At 33.2% G+C, this 23332-nt stretch overlaps 1 protein-coding gene across 1 annotated transcript; it reads left to right on the top strand.

Annotated features, from left to right (window-relative positions):
- The first annotated feature begins 4305 nt into the window (after positions 1 to 4305).
- LOC135949306 (uncharacterized) lies at positions 4306 to 6431 on the top strand. The gene is made up of 2 exons (XM_065498827.1): positions 4306 to 4686; positions 5343 to 6431. The coding sequence occupies exons 1-2, from the start codon at positions 4306 to 4308 to the stop codon at positions 6429 to 6431; spliced, it is 1470 nt and encodes a 489-aa protein (XP_065354899.1).
- Positions 6432 to 23332: the final 16901 nt, after the last annotated feature.

Raw genomic sequence — 23332 nt, 5'->3', positions numbered from 1 at the left:
TGTTTCATAAGAAACCTGTTGATAGCATGAATTTTATTAGGTTAAATTGTTAATTTGTTTTCACATCGTTCATACATTTTCATAAACATTCTGTTAAAAACATAATTTCTTTACATTATTAACATACAATTTAAATTTTATAACATGAGTATTTCCTGTTAAACAGATTTGTTTATATTGACTATTTCTGTTAATAACATAATTTATACTTTTCTTAGAAGAAAAGCTCTGCTTTTCTGTATTGAAACATAATTTTCTTATTATTTGTTTTGCAATGTTAATAACATAAATTAAAAGTATAATTACTGTAGCATACTTTAGGGCTACATTATATAATCAAAACTAATAATTTTAATAGGGAAACCAAAGGTAAAAATACAAATTCAATGTTATGCTATAATAGTATTCAATTTAGTATTTAATAACAGTTCTCGTTTAATGTTAATATAAATTTCTACACATATTTTTTTTTATTTAACATTTGTACAATATTTAACATTTTTTTTTTATAAATATAATTTGTTTAAAATTTGTTTAATTGTTAATATTTGTTTTGTTCAATGATAAATTACAATTATGTAATAAATAATTTGTTTGTTATTCGTAATATGAATTGCTAAATTTCTTTTAGTTTTTATTTCATGAAAGGTTAAGGGCTTATACAGGTAGATCAACTTTGGGCTATCTAAAATTTGTATCGTACGATAGCATGGTTAGGGTGGGTATAGACAATAGAAGAGGAAATTACACCTATCCCTCTTCAACCTGGCATCTTTCATATCCTTTACTCTTTAATTCTATTTGTTTTTTTTTATTATTTATTTTAATTTTTTTTGTTTACATATTTCTTACTATCTCTTTTGTTTTGCTTTTGTTTACACTTCGAGTCGATTTGGTATAAAGCTACCTAATTTTTATTTTTGTGTATTGATCCGTAAACTAGCTCGATAGGGGTAAGAACCACCCCATTTTTCCATGAGCACGGCCGGTATTTATAGGTAGCGGCCCCTTGAGAGTTAGGCCCTTGCGGCTAGGTTCGTTACACCTTCGGCATAATACCCCAGTTTGTACCAATTGCCTTCTTACAGGAGTAGATGGCTATATAAGCCTTGTTAATCCTGTTTTGAATATTCAAATTCCAGGACAATCTTTTATCTAGAATGATGCCAAGATACTTCGCATTACCTCTAATCTCAAGACTGATTCCATTCAGTCTAGGTGGTCTGAAGTCATCGATCTTATACCTCCTAGTGAAGAGAACCAGTTCCGTTTTTTGTGGGTTCACACTAAGTCCACTTGAAATACTCCACTCACTCAGTGTACTTAATGCTGATTCCATACAACTGGATATTGTATCCAGAAATTTACCAGATATAAAAACTGCAACATCGTCAGCATATGCGACTGTCTTGATCCTTCTGTTGTCCATCCTGATCAACAGGGAATTCATAGCCAGATTCCACAGAAGTGGTGATAAAACACCACCCTGCGGGGTTACACGATTGGCCACTTTTAAAACACTTACACCACCTAAAGTAGCACAAATGACTCTATAACCGAGTATCTTTTCGACTAGTCGGCGAACACATAGATCAATTCCCAGTTCATCCATCGCAGATAGGATGGCATCGGGCCTGACATTATTAAAAGCTCCTTCAATATCGAGAAAGGCAACAAGTGAATACTCCTTATGTATTAGCGACTCCTCAATGGAGCCAACTAGCGAATGTAGAGCTGTTTCCACAGATCTGCCTTTGGTGTAGGCATGTTGGGATTTAGAGATGAGTTCCGACGGAATGGTCATTCTCAGATATACGTCAATCACCCTTTCTAGGGTTTTCAGCAGGAAGGATGCAAGGCTAATTGGCCTATAATCCTTTGGTTTAGTGTGAGTCGCCTTACCACCTTTAGGAATGAAGACTACTCTGCATCTCGTCCACCATGTGGGGATATAGGTCCATCTAATACACGCTGTGTATATGCTAATGAGCCATGGTACAACTATTTCTTCGTTCCTTTGAAGATCAGCAGGATCAGTTTGGTAGAGACCGGGAGAGTACATCACTCTGCAACTCCCAATTGGTCTTTCTCCTATTTAGAATGGTATTATCATTCCTATAAGTTACACTGATATTGAAATCAATATATAGATGATCAGAAAAAGAGCAGTCGTCGGAGACAGCCCAATTGTTAATCATACTGTGGTGCTCAGCACTCACAAGTGTTAAGTCTAGTACCTCACTTCTGTTTGAAACAATGAAGGTAGGTTCTGAACCTCTATTAACTACTTCCAAACTACTATTAAGTATGAAACTGAAAAGACTCTCACCTCTTGTGTTGGTGTCGCTGCTACCCCATACAATGTGGTGCGAGTTAGCGTCAGCACAGATAACCAATGGTATCCTGGACTCATTCGCCTTTTTCACAGCACTACGGATATCATCGTTTGGTGGATGCTCCCCGTGGTCATGCGCCATGTAGCTGGATATCAGCCATAACAAACAGCCTTCATTAGTTTCCCATGAGACTGCTACTGTATCTTCATTACTGTAATCAGACAGAATGAAGATTTTCAAAGAGCTTTTAGCCAATATACAGGATCTAATTTTACCTGCGCCTTTAGCGAAGTAGAGCTTATAGCCCTTCAGACATAGTCCACAGATACGGTCCTGATGGACCCAAGGTTCCTGGACCATGACTAGCTCCTCCCCGTTCTGAGCAATTCGGAGGAGCAGTGCAGCTGATGCTGCTTTAGAGTGGTGAAGGTTTATCTGTGTCACCCTCACCATGCTCCATTTTTACAATAGTGACGTCGGCGTCCTCCTGGTCAGAATTCAGGAGGGCGTCCTCGTCCACCACCTCATCCATCCGTTCAAAGAATGTACCAACTAGTTCGGAGACTGAGTTGGTATCTTCAGTGTCGGCTGGATCAGTGGCGTCATTGCAATCCATGCCCTCTTCCGAGAGCATGGGCTTTACATCACCTGAGGATGTATCGCCTTTGTTGTCGCTACGATAGACACGCAGGATGATCGTACCAAATCCATAGTAGACCTTCCCTTGTGCCTTCCTTAGCGGCCCCAAAGAGTCCTTATTCAGGACAACGATCGCTTTCCTTGAAGAGCCCTCAGCGTCCGTAACCTTAACAACTTTCCAGTCTTGAGTTGGAAGCTGTGGGTTACAGCACTGAAGGATCTCCAAGATCTCCTCCGGGCTAGATGGCTCAGCTGGTATTTTAGCTATGGATCTAGGCTTTCGGGGTATCTCACTCAAATATACCACCTCAAGCCTAGACCCCTGCCAAACCTCACCCAGTGATGCGACGGCAGTCTTTAGTAGCAACGCTGAGCGTTCATCTACACAAGACATAAGTTTTACGTGACCCTGGTACCAACCAGCGTCATCGCATTGTGGAGGAGTGCCTGGGTTCTCTTTGAGAACTTTCCAAAACACCCCTACCAGTTTTTGCTTCACCATATCCCAATTCAATTGAGATATGGATCCGTCATTCGCACTCCGGTCGATAACCGCCCTGACAAGACTGTCTTTGACAATCTCGCTAAAGGATTTAGCTAACGACCTTTGTGCCGCTTTGGGACGTTTAGGTCCCGGTTGCTGGCTCTTGGTCGCTGTATCCTCCTCTGAACGTTGCCGTTTAGGCCCCGCTGGTAATTCAGCAGAAGGAGGAGCGGTCTTGAGACCAGCAATATAGGCTTTCGCCCAGGAAAGCGAAGCTTGTTGCTCCTTAGTGAGATCCTCGACTTTTTTCGAGCCAAGTGCCTCAACAAAGCGGTAAGCGGAACGCCTGGTGGTAGCAGCCCTTCTAGCAGGGTTTTTATGCCTGGGGTTAGTTTCAGAGCCGGGATTGGCCAGGGGTGATGCGTCTTCAGGACAGGAGGATTCCTTCACAAGACCTGAGCGCACAGTTGGCATATGGGAAGCATCCGTGAGGGGCGACTTAGTCGCTTCCCCCTTAGAGGCACCCGAAACAGGGGGTTTAGCCGCCTTGACGACTTGGGCTTTCGCGGCTTTGGAGGTACTTGGAGAGAAGTCCAGAGGTACCTCGCCGCTTAGGTCACTACCACCTATTGCCTTGGATTTTTTACAATCAGCCAATCTGGGTATGCCAGATTGACCTCTTGCGAAAGCTCAGAAAAAGCTTACTCAGCAGTTTTATATGTGCGAGTTACACCCATTGATGGCCCAAATATAATTACTCTACTCTTCGCTAAAACACGAGTTGCGCCCATTAAAGTTCTGTCAATACCCAGATTAGAACTATGTGGTGCAGTGTTGTTGGCAAACATGGTCAACAATGTATTAACCCAACTCAAATTACCCCTACATCAAGTATATTTTTGGACAGATTCAACAATTGTTTTAGCTTGGCTTAGTAAACATCCAAAATCATGGGAAACATTTGTCGCTCATCGTGTTGCTACTATATCGGACACCGTCGGAGTGAACAACTGGAACCACGTCGTGTCGCATGAAAATCCAGCCGATCTTGCCAGCCGTGGATGTACTGCTGAAGAGCTGATAGACAACAGTTTATGGTGGACCGGACCCTCATGGCTAAAGGAATCTGCGTCCAAATGGCCAACTATGACACAACCCTTCATAACTCAAGCTGAAACCCAAATAGACATTCTTAAGGATTTTTCAAAATGGTCTAGAGCTCTTCGAGTCTTTTCATATGTTTATCGTTTCTATGATCGAATCTCTCGTACCCGCAGAAAGTTGAACCAGCATCAAAAAGTCGAACTCGACCGAGTTACACATTCTGAACCCAGATACAGACTTAAAGTTCTGTTCACACACCCTAGTATTCAACTGGATGCAGAAGAGATGACTAATACAAAAGATAAACTTATAATAATATGTCAGACTCTATATTACCCTGAAGAATATATTTGTTTACAGAGGAAAACTCCACTACCCGGAAAAAGTACTCTTATTACCCTAACACCCTATTTAGATTCGAAGAACATTATACGTGCAAATGGTCGTTTAGCAAAATCAAGCTGTTTATCATATGATGAAAGACACCCAATTATATTACCCTACAAAAGTTGTTTTACAAGATTGTTGACAAGTCACGTTCACTTAATAACTCTACATGGAAGAAATCAAGCTATGCTTCGAGTTATACGGTCGGGCTATTGGATTCCAAAGCTCAAAAATCGTATACGCTTACACATTCTGAACCCAGATACAGACTTAAAGTTCTGTTCACACACCCTAGTATTCAACTGGATGCAGAAGAGATGACTAATACAAAAGATAAACTTATAATAATATGTCAGACTCTATATTACCCTGAAGAATATATTTGTTTACAGAGGAAAACTCCACTACCCGGAAAAAGTACTCTTATTACCCTAACACCCTATTTAGATTCGAAGAACATTATACGTGCAAATGGTCGTTTAGCAAAATCAAGCTGTTTATCATATGATGAAAGACACCCAATTATATTACCCTACAAAAGTTGTTTTACAAGATTGTTGACAAGTCACGTTCACTTAATAACTCTACATGGAAGAAATCAAGCTATGCTTCGAGTTATACGGTCGGGCTATTGGATTCCAAAGCTCAAAAATCGTATACGCTTCATAGTTGATAAATGTACCCAGTGCACAAGATATAGACATCGCCAAACTACCCAATTAATGGCGGCTTTACCTCCAGAACGTACTCAATTGTCGAGACCCTTTTGCAACACTGGAGTTGATTTTGCTGGACCGTTTGACATAAAAACGTATGCTGCCCGAGCATGTAAAGTCACCAAAGGTTACGTCTGTGTCTTCGTATGCTTTGCAACAAAAGCAATTCATTTAGAACCAACGACAGACCTATCTACCCAAGCATTCATGGCTGCTTTCGCCCGATTTTTTTCGAGGCGGGGATGCCCTGCCGCTATATATTCAGACAACGGCACTAACTTTGTTGGTGCTTGTCAACTACTCAAGAAAGAGCGGCAGGAATTCTTTAAATGTCTAAATTCGAGACCACTTAGCCCATCAAGTGAAAACTCACAGGACTTAAACCCATTAACCCCAGGTCATTTTTTGATAGGTTCACCCATGTTAACACCTGCCGAACCCGATTGTAGTGATGGAAACGTTACTATAGCAAATAGATGGCAAAAACTGAGGATTCAACATCACCACTTCTGTCGAAGATGGAAAGATGAATACCTCAAAGAGTTACACAAGAGATATAAGTGGAAATACCCTCAGAGAGAAATTGCAGTAGATGATTTAGTTGTCATTAAACACGACAACATACCTCCGAACGAATGGTCGCTTGGTCGTGTCGTTAAAACTGTTCCCGGTTCTGATGGACGTATCAGAGTCGTTGAACTGAGAACCTCAACAGGAAGTTTAATCCGACCGATAACTAAAGTTGTCGTTTTACCCACTAGTTAGACTAACACTACTAGTCACACCCTAATTATATCATTTACTCAATTTACTTACCCAATACTCACAAAACACTAACCCATTTTTTAACACTTATCCGTAACTAACCCTTCACTCTAACACATTACCACACTCATTTATACATTTACTTTCATTTAGAAAATGGCACCAGATAACAGAAACACACAGAATCGTGTAGCCAAACCCAAAGCTAAACCAGCTCCCAAGACAAATAACCGCCCGCAAAACAAACGTGCGTCCAATGCAGCTACCGGAAATGACAACCGTCATTTTGGATGTGGTATATGCAAAGCTGACCACCGTATTGCGACTTGCAAAAAGTTCCGAAACCTTAATCTACAGCAGAAATATAAGACTGTAAATCAGCTGCATTATTGCTCCAATTGCTTGGCAAGGAACCATTTGCTGGACAAATGTACAAACAAGACACGCTGTAATGTTTGCGGATTGAAACACCACAAAATTTTACATGGGCACAAAAAGATTCTCAAAACTATTCAAACAGTAAAGAAATCGAAGCCAGCAGCTAAAAGTAAGCCTCACACCCAACAAGGCTCTGTTACAACCCTAGGACTACCATCGTCATTACACAAGGTTTTAATACCGACTGCGGAAGTTCATGCGACGACTGAAGAAGGCTGTCTATCAATCAGGGCAGTAATCAACCCAAGCGCCACGTCATCACGTATAGCTTCTTCCTTCGTACGTGAAACCAAGTTGGAAACATTTGAGTTGGATGGCAAGAAATATGTCAAACTGATTATAAACCCAAACATGTCGTCATTAATAAAATATGACATATATCTCCTGGTGGTCCATGATTTACCAAAAGTGCCATATACAACTTTATTTAAGGAATCCCTCAAAGAAAAATTTGGTCATCTCGCTTTAGCGGATCCAAATTTTATTTCAAACGATCCTGTTGTACTAGAACTTGGTGGTGATATGTATAGTACAATTCTCAAATCGAATGTTATTCGTATTGATGGTGGATCTCTGATGGCCCAAGATTCAACCCTTGGTTGGCTCATTATGGGACCCTACTCCGGATAACCCTTTTTAATAAAAACCCTAAGTATTTTTTACTTAAATTATTTATCTACCCATATATAGTACCCATAAAACTGAATATGTACTAAAGTCCATTTTATATTTCCGAACTGTCTTGGCGGGGGAGAATGTTCACGTTGCGAACAATAAAGTACCAAAGTGTACCAGCATTATAAATTAATTAAACGTGTTAAAAATAAATCTAAAAACATTTAAAATTCTAAAACCCTAATTCTAAATAAATATATAATCCTAAATCTACAACTGAATTAAAAACCCTTAAACATAAACCCTAAAACCATAAAAAGAATTAAACCCTAATCTATATAAATAAAATCCTTAGCCTAATCTATATAAAATTTACATATATGTATATGGGGGATTTCATGTCAAGTGAACCAACTTTTGAAATCGATGTCTTCCGATCGGGATGAAATTTGCACCAAGGTTAGCTCTATTGGATAGTAACTCAGACACAATTTTTCAACAACATCGGTCGAGAACTCTCTGAGTTATAAGGGGTAAAATTTTGACAATTTGGTCAAACAGGGGTTTTTTCTTATCCATGTAACTTATTACCTATTGTTCTTAGCAAAATGTGTTCCAAATAGTATAGATAGCTATTTCTTCGATCTTTCGAAAAAAAATATTTAAAAAAAAAATAAAAAATTTTTAATATTTTTTTTCCGAAATCAAAAACTTTTTTGACTTTTTTTTAAAATACGCTATTTTTTTTTATTTTTTTTTTTTCTTAAAATAAAGTTTAGATATTTTCCTTGAACACCTACTTGGTCGCTTAGTGGGATGCGAGTGGGATACCTATCAAAATAAATATTTTGTAACTCAAAACATAAAATTTTTGACTTTTTTTGCAAAATCAAAAACTTTGTTGACTTTTTTTTTTCAAAATGGACCCTTTTTTAATCTTTTTTTTAGGTCAAACAAAAGCTTAGATATTATCCTTGAAGACCCTTTTGGTCGCTTAGTGGGATGCGAGTGGGATATCTATCAAAATAAATATTTTTTAACTCAAGACTTACAATTTTTGACTTTTTTTTTTTGCAAATACGATTTTTTTTCCAAATGGGCCCTTTTTTTAAAATTTTTTTTGTAGTCAAAAGAAAGCTTAGGTCCATTCCTTTAAGATATTTTTAGTCCCTTAGTGGGATGCGAGTAGGATATCTATCAAAATAAATATTTTGTAACGCAAGACATACAATTTTTTAATTTTTTTTTGCAAATTCAAAATTTTTTTCCAATATGGGCCCTTTTTTAATTTTTTTTTTGCTCAAAAGAAAGCCTAGGTCCATTCCTTTAAGATATTTTTAGTCCCTTAGTGGGATGCGAGTGGGATATCTATCAAAATAAATGTTTTAACACAAAAATTGTATGTCTTGAGTTACAAAACATTTATTTTGATATATATCCCACTCGCATCCCACTAAGCGATCAAAACCATCTTAAAGGAATAGGCCTAAGCTTTCTTTATAGCAAAAAAAAAAATTACAAAAAGGGCCCATTTTAAAAAAAAGTCAAAAAAGTTTTTGATTTTGCCAAAAAATCAAAAATTGTATATCTTGAGTTACAAAATATTTATTTTGATAGATATCCCACTCGTATCCCACTAAGGGACCTAAAATATCTTAAAGGAATGGACCTAAGCTTTCTTTTGACTAAAAAAAAATTTTTAAAAAAGGGCCCATTTTGAAAAAAAATTCGAATTTGCAAAAAAAAAGTCAATAATTGAATGTCTTGAGTTACAACATTTTTATTTTAATAGATATCCTACTCACATCTTCCTAAGTGACAAAATAGGTCATAAAGGAAAAGACCTAAGCTTTCTTTTGAGCAAAAAAAATTTTTAAAAAAAAGTCCCATATTGGAAAAAAATTTCGGTTTTGCAAAAAAAAATTAAAAAATTGTATGTCTTGCGTTACAAAATATTTATTTTGATAGATATCCCACTCGCATCCCACTAAGGGACTAAAAATATCTTAAAGGAATGGACCTAGGCTTTCTTTTGAGCAAAAAAAAAAAATTAAAAAAGGGCCCATATTGGAAAAAAATTTTGATTTTGCAAAAAAAAATTAAAAAATTGTATGTCTTGCGTTACAAAATATTTATTTTGATAGATATCCTACTCGCATCCCACTAAGGGACTAAAAATATCTTAAAGGAATGGACCTAAGCTTTCTTTTGACTACAAAAAAAATTTTAAAAAAAGGGCCCATTTGGAAAAAAAATCGTATTTGCAAAAAAAAAAGTCAAAAATTGTAAGTCTTGAGTTAAAAAATATTTATTTTGATAGATATCCCACTCGCATCCCACTAAGCGACCAAAAGGGTCTTCAAGGATAATATCTAAGCTTTTGTTTGACCTAAAAAAAAAGATTAAAAAAGGGTCCATTTTGAAAAAAAAAAGTCAACAAAGTTTTTGATTTTGCAAAAAAAGTCAAAAATTTTATGTTTTGAGTTACAAAATATTTATTTTGATAGGTATCCCACTCGCATCCCACTAAGCGACCAAGTAGGTGTTCAAGGAAAATATCTAAACTTTATTTTAAGAAAAAAAAAAAAATAAAAAAAAATAGCGTATTTTAAAAAAAAGTCAAAAAAGTTTTTGATTTCGGAAAAAAAATATTAAAAATTTTTTATTTTTTTTTTTAAATATTTTTTTTCGAAAGATCGAAGAAATAGCTATCTATACTATTTGGAACACATTTTGCTAAGAACAATAGGTAATAAGTTACATGGATAAGAAAAAACCCCTGTTTGACCAAATTGTCAAAATTTTACCCCCTATAACTCAGAGAGTTCTCGACCGATGTTGTTGAAAAATTGTGTCTGAGTTACTATCCAATAGAGCTAACCTTGGTGCAAATTTCATCCCGATCGGAAGACATCGATTTCAAAAGTTGGTTCACTTGACATGAAATCCCCCATATATATATATATATTTATGTTAAAATCTATATAAAAGAAACAGGTTAATATACCTTAAACTAAGAATTGTAACGTTTTTGAAAAGAACCCAAAAAGTGTTTTTATTTACATACCCGCTAAACTAAAAATTATTGTTATTGCCTTCTCCCTCTAACACCTAAATAAACAATTACAGTAGACGCTCGCTAATTAGAACCGCTTTCTTTTTGAAGCAATTCTAATTTCTGAATTATTCTAATTTTTTGAGTAAATTTACTTCCAACTGGTCAATTTTATTTGATAAAAACAAGAAAACAAAACCTAACAATTCAGTCCAATACATTAAATGTATTTTTATAAATTAAATTAAAAAACATAACAATTCAGTCCAAAAAACTAAAATATTTTACATATGTATTTAAAAAAAATTAAATATTAAAGTTAAAAGTTATTGGAGGGATAACTTGCACAATGGCCAAATTTACAACTAATCCTGGTTTGACATATAATCAGTCATATTTGTTTGTATTTTTGGTTTCATCGAATCCGAAATATCATTACGGAGAGCCAAAAGATTGCTTATGTGCTTAGTGGAAAACAATTCATTGTTATTGCACCATTTTATTAAATTATTTACGATTTCAATGGCTGTAGTATTAGAGACAACTGGTGAGACTTCAACATCATCGTCTTCGCTGCTATCTCACCATCGCTACTGAGAACATATACATATCCGTCATCAAACATATCTTCATTCCATCTGTCGATGTCTTCTATGCCGATGCAATCGTTTGGAGCTATTTCTTCTAAAAGAGCTTGAGTTCTCTGAATAACTTCGTTGCAGACCTGATCTATTTGCAACAATTGCGCTATTGGCACGTCATCGCCGCTGTCGTATTGGTTAGAGTCCCAATTGGACAACTTTGATCAAGATTTCTTCATAACATATCGATGAATAAAAGGAGTGACTGAAGCAACATCACTGGAAAGAATCTCACCACAAATTTTTAAAAAACGGATGCCGTGTCGTTTCTTAAATTTGGTAAACCATCCGACATTCCATTTTAGGATATTCAGCGCTGTGCAAAGATTTATTGCTTGCCTTCGGATATGTGTTGGAAACAGCATTTAATATTGCTGTTCTATGTGATTTGATGTTCTATGTGTAGATGTCACATTAAAATCTAGGACTAACCAGTTCACTTGAACGCCTTTGTCAAGCTTTTCTAATATTTTGACTTTAGTTTCCATTTATTTGACATTTCTAATGATACACTTTTACTTTTTAATAGAAAAACAAATATGGAGATAACATATATAATTTGGTGATTCCCCTTTTAAATTTTACTATGTTCAAACATAATAAAAATAAATTGGAGATTTCTTGTGTTCAAATAACAAAAAAAGCTCTGAAATTAGAATTTTAAATTCGAATTTCAGAGCGTTTAATTTATTGCAAACACTGATTCTAATTTTCGAATTACTGAAAGCTTTAATTTGTGAGCGTCTACTGTATACTGGAAGCACGAAATGATTGTACTCCAAAGTTAAGTTTCACTGGTAAAATAAACTTACCTACTGACATCGTTAATTTGATAACTACAAGGACAAGAAATAACAAACAACAACAACAAAAAACAACAATAAGAAAATCTAAAGAACTTCAATACCATCTGATCTAATCTTTTACAAACAATATATTAGACTACTGACTAATATGATCAACAGAGAAATAAAACTCTACCGCAATGAAAAGTGGTATAACTCCAAATAGTGGTCAAATTCCAATGGCAGTTTCTCCCAATCCAATTGTTGTTACTCCATCCTCAGATATCGCAACTTATGCGAATGTTGTTCTTGATCAGAATACAAACATGGCTCCTGCTAATTTGATAATGGTTCCTCCAAAATCAGTCAATCCTTCTGCTATTGATCAAACTACAAATATTCATCCTCCTGAACTAATACTTACTCCTTTACCGTCTACTTCCTCTAACGTCAGAACAAACTCGAATGTTAATAATCAGTCTATAAATCCATTTACTGCAGTTGTAACACCCAAGCCTCTAAAAATTATTCCTCCTAGGAAAACTATATTTGCCACACGTTTTGCTCAAGATACATCCGTAAATGATGTGGATTTCCATATTAGGACAAATCTTGGCAGGGAATTATACAATGATATCCAAATATATAAGATTAACGCCCTTAATAGAGCATCATTTAAGATTATAGTTCCTGAGAGTATTTTTGACCGATTAGTACATCCAAATTTTTGGCCAAAAAATACAATTGTTCGTCAATTTATTTATCGTGAAGACAACAATGTTACTCTTCCTAAGGCTGCTGATTACAATCCAAAAAACTAATTGAATCCAGTAAACCGTTAAATGCTAAATGTAGACTTGACCAATCTAATAATCTTACATTAATCTCTATCGGTTATCAGAATGTTCGTGGCATGAATACAAAATTAAAGTCATTTTATCTTCAAAGCTTCGACATTGAACATAACATCATAGTTCTAACTGAAACATGGTTCCGTGATAAACCTGAGAAGAGGATCCACAATTCCGAAATAATGTGCAGTAAATTCCAAATTTATAGACGCGATAGAGTTGGAAAGGAAGGTGGCGGAGTTTTGATTGCCGTCTCAACTCTTTTTCCTTCAGAAGAAATAATCCTTAATGATGTCCAAGATATCGAATTCATCGCTACATGTGTCAAAACTAAATTTAGGACTGTATTTATCACATGCTCTTATATTCCTCCTACGTCAAGTATCCACATATATGAACTACACGCTACAGCGATAAAGCTCGTTGTAAAACTATCCAAACCTGATGACATGATTATTGTTCTAGGAGACTTTAATATGCCGAACATAATGTGGTGTAAAACTCCTGATTCTTAATTTTTAAGTCCATCAATAAATTCCGAATCAAATGTAGACCTATTAGATTCCATTGCAGATTTAGCAATTTTTCAAATAAATAGCATACTGAATTCATTAGGAAAACTACTGGATTTAGTGTTTGTAGATCAACCTGATGAATTTAATGTACAACGCATTAATCCTTTATCTACACCAGAAGATGCTTATCACCCTACTCTTGAAATTATTTAAAAACTCAAGTATCGGAAAACCTGCTCTAAATGAGGAAAAAGTCTTTGACTTTAAGAAAGCTGATTATTCCAAATTAAATCACCTATTCTCAACGGAAAATTGGTTCGAAATTAATCCTAATAACAATTTAAGTCCCCATAACATTAATCTAATTCTAAATCAATTTTATGATGGCTTATTTAAATGTTTTAAATCATCTATTCCAATGATGAAGAAAACAATTCCGAATGGTCCTCCTTGGAACACCACGCAGCTTACAAGTTTAAAAAATTTTAAAAATAAAAATTATAAAAAATACAGGAAATCTGGTCTATCAACTGATTTCGCGAGATACTCAGTATCCAGATCAGCTTACAATTTAGCAAATATCCAATGTTACAATAAATATATTTGTTTACGCCAAAAACAACACTTAGCGATTTTCCTCATTTCCCTGCAATCCCAATTTTCCTCAATATATATTAATGCAGAATGCTATGTGTTGCAGTATACTTCCAATTGTCATTAGTACTAAATTAAACGTCAAGGGTCGTAAATACTTATTTTCGCGGAGATACAAATCTAACTCTAACCTGTTCACATCGCTGTATTACTCCTACTTCTTCTACTTGGTAAAATTCCTAATCCTTTGGTTTTATTAATTTCTTTCGTTTCATATTGTTTGTTAAATTATTCTGAGTACAAAATCTAAACGATTTTGTTTCGGCTCAGAGAGTTTGAACAACCTTCCAATTCATTTCATAAATATTCCGTTTCAACTCTGCGCATTCTCTTACAGCTCAATTCTCCTCTTATTGTTTTCCTGGTTCAATTGCATTTCCATTCCTTTGATGATTTTGGTTTATTTATTTCTTCCCATCGAAAAATATTCCACACACTTCAGTTTTTCCTTAATAATTTCTCTTAGCAATTTGTTTTGTTTCTTTCCAAACAATATTATTTCTCATTATTATTATTGTATAGTTCTCAATCCTATAATTTACATACGTTTGTCCGTTTGTATATCACACTAACAAGCATTGCATTTGTTTATGCGTGGTTACAATCATTCCCATAAATACACTTGTTTGTGCGTATGTAAATCAACAGAACACAATTTCTTCCTATTTAGCTTTCTCCTTTATTCTTACAATACGCAACTGATCATCATTAACCCTTGTATGACCGGTGGGTGCATACAATTTTTTTAAATTATTTTCAAATTATTTTTTAAGATTTTATTTATGATTGAAATTAATTATTTAAATTAATTGATATAATTCTTGAAAATATTTACTGTTCTTGTACAATAAATTTATTAATTTAATAAATTTGTATAAATAATATTTATTTCCATAAATAATTTTTTCCACAAATTTTTGTATACAACAAATAAATTTTTAAATTTAATTGTCGTTCCTTGTTCCATGTTCCTATAATGAAACAATATTTTTGCATTGATATCAAATTAAATAGTTAAATTTATTTCATTATTTTTTCATTACTCCAAAGGGTTTACCATTGTAAGTCAATTACAATGGTAAACAAATTCTAGTTACATTGCATTGTTGTTGTATTCCAAAAAAAGTTGTGATCAGTTGATTTTAACAATCCAGTTCTGTAAAACAATTAATTCTTCAAATATTTTTTTTTCAATTTGCATTAAACAAATAATTGATTTTATTAGAATTTTTAGAATAATTCTAAATATTAAATTCTATTTTTTCCTAATTTCTAGTTGTATTTTTACGAATTTTATTCCTTATTTCCGTTTTCCAATATGTCTCTCAATCTTTTCCATTGTCTTGCCGATAGCATTGTTGAATTTGATGCTGATTATAATGATAATCGATATCATATAAATTCCATTCGTGCGATTGAGGTCCACAAATCCGAACTGAAGTCCACATGGAGTCGCATAAAATCCGTATATGATACATATGCATTCGACAACGCCAATGAAGAGAAGACATTTAAAGAAAAATACAAAAATACATATATTACTTATTGTAATATTATTACAAAGTTGTCCGAATTGTCTGATACCTTTGGTGTACAGTCTCCATTCGAATGTAAAACAATTTCTACAGCTTATCCACCAGCTTCCATCAGACAGACCTCCGTTTCCGAAATTCGTGCAACTGCTTTCCAACCTTCAGAATCAAATTCTAAAAAATTAAATAATTCGTCCAAATGTCAATGGTGTCCGAATGACAATCATCCAATACGCAAATGTCCCAAGTTTTTGCAAATGTCTTATTCTGAGCGCTTCAATGAGATAAAACGTCAAAGTTTGTGCCTCAATTGTTTCTCGAAAACTCATTCAGTCCGAAACTGTTACAGCCAAAATAGTTGCTTCCATTGTAACGAAAGACATAACACCTTGCTCCACAAAGATTCCGACATATCCATGCAACAATCTGCCTCCAGTTCTATTCCTAATTCAAATCTTGATATTGATTCAGCTCCCCTTCAACCTAATTCAAAACATTTCATTAGTAGTTCAGGAGCTGAGATGGTTCAATCTTGTTTTTCCGTAAATTCTAAAGAGGTTTTACTGGGGACAGCAAGAGTTAAAATAGAATCTGTAATTTCTGAAAGTCTATATTTAAGGTCTGATCAAAGTAATTTAAAAAGCCAAACTATAGGCTCTCATCCCATTAAGGATGTGTATTTCGAGAAAATGAATACAAAACCATCTCCAAGTAGTGTCTTGCAAAAATTTCTAGCAAATAAAAGTTTTCTATTCCTTATTCCTGACTTAAAATCCATTTACAAAAGCCTAGTTGAGGAATATATTAATTTGGTTTATATGTTCAAAATGTTTCCACAGTACATTTTAGATATATCGACCCCTTTGCGCGAAATTATCGTATGTTACAAAAAACAAATTGTACAGGACAGCTTTATTATTAAATTTCTTTGCCTTGGCTAGTATCATTAGTACCAAATTTTAAATGCGATAATATAACCGATTTAGTAAATTAAATTTCACATACGTTAAAATTAACTTAAGTAGTAATATTTCCATAAATATAGGGAATATTGGTATAATATTTTACTATGTAAAAATGTAACATACGATAATTTCGCGCAAAGGGGTCGATATATTCCCAACTACGCGCTACTAGTACGGAGTCATTTCTTTCTCCTAATAATTTAAGTGCTCATGATATCCTTCATGCTAATCCGATTCCACAAAATGTATTAAATCTAATAAATCCAAATGGTCGTTTCTCCAAGTATGCAGATGTCCAAAAATTGGATCGACAAATCCTAGTCGATCTGAAGCATACTTTTATCCATAATAATCCATACGTAATTGTCCAAAATTACGAATCAACAGTGACTTTCGGCGTTAATTCCTCGCCTTACCTAGCTATACGGACTTTACTCCAAGGGGCTACTTATCCAAAAGTTAGTCATATTCTCCATAAATGTATATATGCCGATGCTGTCTCTATCCAAGAAGAAAAAAGGTTCATTCCTAATGGATTTCCTATTAGAATTTGGATGGAAAATGATAAACAACCTCTTCCGAAAATTGATCCTGAACTTAATTGGAAGCAACCATTATCAGAAAATCTATCAAAAATCCTGCTACAAACGATCTGCAATGAAGGTACCAAGAGAGACAAGCCGTTTTCACCGAAATCCTTACAGAAATGGCATACATTTCAATCCAGCAACTACATTCATAATGAGATCCGAATTCCAATCCTGAAAAATATTTTTCCGGACGCTACAATCCGAATCCATGAGTTTTTTCATCCGTTACGTATCCGAATAGCTAACGTTATTAAGAAATCCAGTCACTTCATGGCATCCAACACAAAGAATATTCCTAATGTAAAAATCCATTTTGCATATTATCCAAAACTGAATATTTCTGATTTGAATTTCTATTTTCTCCGTGAAATTCGTACTATATCCTATGTTTTCCGATTCCTTTTTCCTATCCATTTAATATTGCGTTTTCATTTTCTATTTAATGAAACTCATAATATTTACCGAAAGTCACGACACAAAGCACTCTGATTTAATTTTTTTTTCAATTCCAACGCACTTTGATAATAACAATAAGCAAAATGAAAACAAACTAACTTGAATTTAACTTTAATTTATCCTTGATTTTATATTTAATTTAGAATACTGAATTCTATAATATTGTACTATTTATTTTATCATTTGAAATGTAATCCTAATTTCCAAATTTCTTGAATTACTAATATTAATTTCTAAGTTTTCCTCATAGCAAAAACAAGTATTTACGACTACTTATTCCATTTTCTTCCTACCTGTATACTGCAAGGCGGGCGGAATGTTTACGCCAAAAACAACACTTAGCGATTTTCCTCATTTCCCTGCAATCCCAATTTTCCTCAATATATATTAATGCAGAATGCTATGTGTTGCAGTATACTTCCAATTGTCATTAGTACTAAATTAAACGTCAAGGGTCGTAAATACTTCTTTTCGCGGGAGATACAAATCTAACTCTAACCTGTTCACATCGCTGTATTACTCCTACTTCTTCTACTTGGTAAGAATCCATTGTCCAAATAATTTAATAAATAATTAGAAAAATTCCTAATCCTTTGGTTTTATTCATTTCTTTCGTTTCATATTGTTTGTTAAAATCTAAACAATTTTGTTTCGGCTCAGAGAGTTTGAACAACCTTCCAATTCATCCAGCCCTTTCCCCCTTCACCCAGCTTCTCAGCTCAACAATTTAAGTCCCCATAACTTAATCTAATTCTAAATCAATTTTATGATGGCTTATTTAAATGTTTTAAATCATCTATTCCAATGATGAAGAAAACAATTCCGAATGGTCCTCCTTGGAACACCACGCAGCTTACAAGTTTAAAAAATTTGAAAAATAAACATTATAAAAAATACAGGAAATCTGGTCTATCAACTGATTACGCGAGATACTCAGTATCGAGATCAGCTTACAATTTAGCAAATATCCAATGTTACAATAAATATATTTTTAAAGTAAAGAGAAATTTCAAAAATAATCCTAAATCATTCTATCAGTTCATCAATTCGAAACGTCGAGTATCTGGATATCCATATATGATGAAATTTGGTGACATAGAATCTTCAAATGATTCGGAGATTTGTGACATGTTTGCTGACTTCTTTTCCTCTTCGTATTCTAATAAGAGATTGAATCAATTATCTAATTATCCGTATCCAATATTTGAAACGACTCAAATAAATTGTCTAGCAATACATACATCAACTGTTATGGCAGCTATACGGAAATTAACATTTTTTGATAAATATGGTCCCGATGGTGTGCCGAGTTGTGTTCTTATGAAGTGTTTATATCCGTTTGTATTGCCCTTAACATACTTATTTAACGCATCACTTTCCAATGGTTATTTTCCTGATTTCTGGAAAAAATCATATATTATTCCTTTGTTCAAATCCGGAAGCAGATCCAATATTTCTAATTATAGAGGTATAGCTAAATTGAGTGTTATTCCCAAACTTTTTGAGAAAATAGTAACTGAAACATTATCACATCAAGTTGCATCATGTATATCTCCTGTCATGCCACTCATACAAATAATTAAAAGACACTTGTTGTTTTGTCAACTGTTCAACTTAGAATGTCCAGCTCTCACTTTATTAATTCTTTTCTTATTAACTACTTATGACTATTTCTTATATCTATCTGATTACAAAGTACCCAATAACTAGGGTAACCATTTATAAATCAGGGATGGCGCTATACCTCCCTTTTATAAAAAAAAATAAAATTTAATAGGGAAGGCTCCCATACCTCCCTTTTTATATAAAATTAATTTTATTTGTTTTATTTTCCATACAAATTTTTTCAAAACATTTTTCCAATTTATGTACATATGTTCACATCGTTTTAAATTTTCAAATTTGAACATAGTTTTATGTAATGAGTTTTGTTTTTATTTCAATTTTGTTATTTTAAAATTAAATAAATTTATTTTTATATTGCATGTTTATAATTTTAGCATTTTTGTAGTTATAAAATAAATTATAAAAATTATATAAATTTATAAAATTAAAATTGTATTTTGCTTTTTTTTTTTTTCTTGCATTTTTGTACTATTGAAATTTGTATTTAATATACTAAGAAGTGATTAATATTGAAATTTTCATAGAGTTGTTTACGTTATGTTATTTTAATATATTTGTATATATTTTTGATATGTTTTGGAATAATATTAATTATAATGCTATATAAAAGCTAAAAAAAATTGCTTGTTTTTACGATTTTCTTATTCGATTTTTATGTACCGTTTTCTCTTTTTTTGTCAGTTTGTTGTAAATTGTTACGTTAACACCTTCAATTTTTGTTACAATATATGGTCCATCATAAATACTTTGAAATTTCTCACATCGCTCCTTTTTTAATACTACAATATCGTTAATACATAAATTTATTGGTTTAGCATATCTGTCATACAAATTTTTATTTCGGACTTTTGAAGCATATGTTTTACTTCTGTACTATAATTGTCAATGTTGTAAATTGGTTCTAAATTGGTATTTGTTTCATTAATCAATGTTGCATTTTTCCCAAAAACTAACTCAAATGGTGTAAATTTATTGTCAAAGACTGTACTTGCTGAGGTATTGTGATAAAAAGTAAAGTACTTCAGGTAGGTATCCCAATCAGACAAATTCTCACTAATATATGCGCGAATGTATTCGTTAAACACTCTGTGGTTACGCTCCACTGTTCCTAAAGTTTGATGGTGGTAACTAGTTGAAAACTTAATATCGATTTGTAATAATTTACAGAGTTCAATAACGATTTCATTTTTAAATTCAGTTCCCAAATCTGACATTGAAATCTTCATTTTACCATAAACTAAAATGAAATTTTCAAATATGGCACGCGCAACCGTTTGAGCCGACTTATCCGGAATAGCTATTGTAACTAAATATTTAGTCAAATCACATATCAGTGTTAATGCGTATTTGTTCCCGTAATTTGATTGTGGTAAAGGGCCAATGGTGTCTAACACAATGACGTCAAAAGCTTTAATAGGAGTTGCTGTCAAAACAAGTTCCTCAATGTTCCAAGGTTTGACTTTATTTAAATTGCATTTGGAACATTTCCTAACAAATATCGCTATATCCCTCGTCATTTTCTTCCAGTAATATTTAGTCCTAATCTTCGCATAAAGCTTCTTTTGTCCACAATGTCCACCGATTATTGGGTCGTTATGATAAATTTCCATCATTTTTTCTTTATCCTTATCGTTTGTTATTGTTTCAATAGGTTCTGTAAGAATAATTGTAAAATCTTTCAACAGTTTTAAACTGTGTTCTTTTAATTTTTGAACTGTAAATATTGTAAAAAATAAATCATTTTTTGGTCATTCTGCTTTATATAATCCGACATTGTTGGCTTCGGTTTCTAGCCTCGAAAGCAAGTAATCTAGATTAATAGTTTCGTTAACAATTTCGAATTCAATAGACAGCAGTTTCTTAAATTTTTTATATATATTTATGCGCAAGTATTTACGATCGTCATCGTAATCAACTATTTGCGTTTTTATTCTTGCAATGTTTTTACTAAAATCAAATGAAAATTTATCATAAATTTTTAGGTTAATATTTTCATTATTAAAAGATTTATTAAAAACAGTGTTATTTTTATCTAATTTTCTTGACATTGAACGTGTGGTTACAGCGAGAACTTGATTAATTTTATCTTTTAAATCATTGATTGAAACTCTAGATAGTGCGTCGGCTCCTACATTTGATTTTCCTTTAATGTATTCGACGGTGAAGTTATACTCAGACAGTTCTAGTCGAATTCTTGTTAATTTAGAAGAAGGGTCTTTAATATTGAAAAGGTAGACCAATGGTCGGTGATCTGATCTTACAATGAAATGAGTACCATAAACGTAAGGCCGGAATTGCGTTATTGCAAAATGTATAGCGAGGAGCTCAAGCTCTATTATTGGCTTTTTTTGTTCAGATTGCGAAAATGACTTTGAAGCGAAGTACACTGGCAAGTCGTTTCCGTTAAAATTTTGACTTAATATGGCTCCACAGCCAGATTTGGATGCGTCAACTGTTATCATAAATTGTTTGGTAAAATCGGGATACTGTAAAATTTCCGGTGACATTAAGGCAGATTTTAATTTATCAAAGGAGTTTTGGCATTGTTCATTCCAATTAAAATTAACATTTTTCCTGGTCATGTAGTTTAAAGGGGCTGCCAAAGTGGCGAAATTTCGAATAAAGCGCCTGTAATAATTGGCAAATGCCACAAAACGTCTGACAGAATCTTTATCAAATGGAGTTGTATAATTTTTAATTGCATTTATCTTGGCATCGTCTGGCAAAAGACCATTTGCGGTACATTTATGTCCGAGGAAAGTTACTTCTGGTCGGAAAAAAATACACTTGTAGGGATTTATCTTTAAGTTGTGTTCCCTGAGTACTTTAAAAACATCTTCTAAATTGTCAAGATGATGTTGTTTACTACATCCGATTATGATTATATCATCGACATATAAAAAAGCTTTGTTTGGCAGAGAACGCGATTGACATCATTCTGGAAAATGAATTTGGTGCAACATTTAACCCAAATGGTAAAACTTTCCACCTAAAAGAACCTCTATCCGTACTAAATGAAGTTATGTTGCGAGAATCTGGATTTAATGGGATTTGGTGAAACCCCGAAAATAAATCAATAATTGAAAAATATTTGGCGCGGGCTAAATTATCTAGAATGTCGTCAATACGCGGTAAGGGAAATTTATCCGAAATTAGTTTTTTGTTTACACCACGATAGTCAACACACATTCTATACGCCTTCTGACCATCTGTACTCTTTTTCGGCACTAAAATCAATGGACTATTAAAGTTTGAGGTACTAGGTTCTATTAGATCGTTTTTTAATAAATTTCCTACTTGTTCATTGATTTCATGTTTCTGAGTATGCGCTAGTCTATAATTTTTAATATATATCGGTGTTGAATCAATTAATCTAAATTTTTGCTCATAAAAATTATTTACTGACATTTTGTCATCTTTAAGCGAAAAAACATCTGCGTATTGTTCACAAAGTGGTATTAAATGATTTTGAACATAATTCGGCATTTGATTTTCCAATATATTCTTTAACTTGTTAATACGTTCACTGTCAATATGGTTTTCATTAATAGAATATATGTAAAAATTTGCTAGTTTTTCCATTCTAAGTTTGTCATTATCAGGGAAACCAAAATATGCAAATGCATGTTTTTTCCGGTGAGTCTAATGGGCACATGGATAAGATATTTACACGTTTCAGAACTATTTAAGAATTTTGGCATCGATTTGTTAGTGCATATTTTTGCATATTTTACCCTTAAATGCATATTTTTGCATATATTTGTTTTAGGAGCATATTTATGTAATATTTTTGCGTTTTAGAGCATATTTTACTGTTTAATAGCATATTTTGACTTTATCAAAAACAAATTTTGTCTTATTTTTTCTTACTAATTTTTCGCTGTTGTGTTACAGGTTTTTACTTCCTTTGCTTAAAATTCAAAATTGAAAAATATATTTTTTTAATATAAAATAAGCACTATTTTAATAATAGCGCCATCTAAATATTAAATTTTAGTTCTAATTCAAACTCAACCGTTCTAAGTGTTAAAGAAATATTATCTTTTAAATTTGCTCCTATAACATCAATTGATGTTGAAAGAACATTTTGAATTGTATTAATTTTTTTAAATAAAAGTATATTTTTTTGTTAAAAATTATGTAAAAGTTTGTTTTTTAAGAGCATATTTTTTAAATTT

Source organism: Calliphora vicina, chromosome 1, assembly GCF_958450345.1.
Source record: "Calliphora vicina chromosome 1, idCalVici1.1, whole genome shotgun sequence".
In the NCBI taxonomy this organism is placed as follows: Eukaryota; Metazoa; Arthropoda; class Insecta; order Diptera; family Calliphoridae; genus Calliphora; species Calliphora vicina.
Note: the sequence above shows the minus strand (reverse complement) of the source record. Positions and strands in the feature narration are given on the sequence as shown.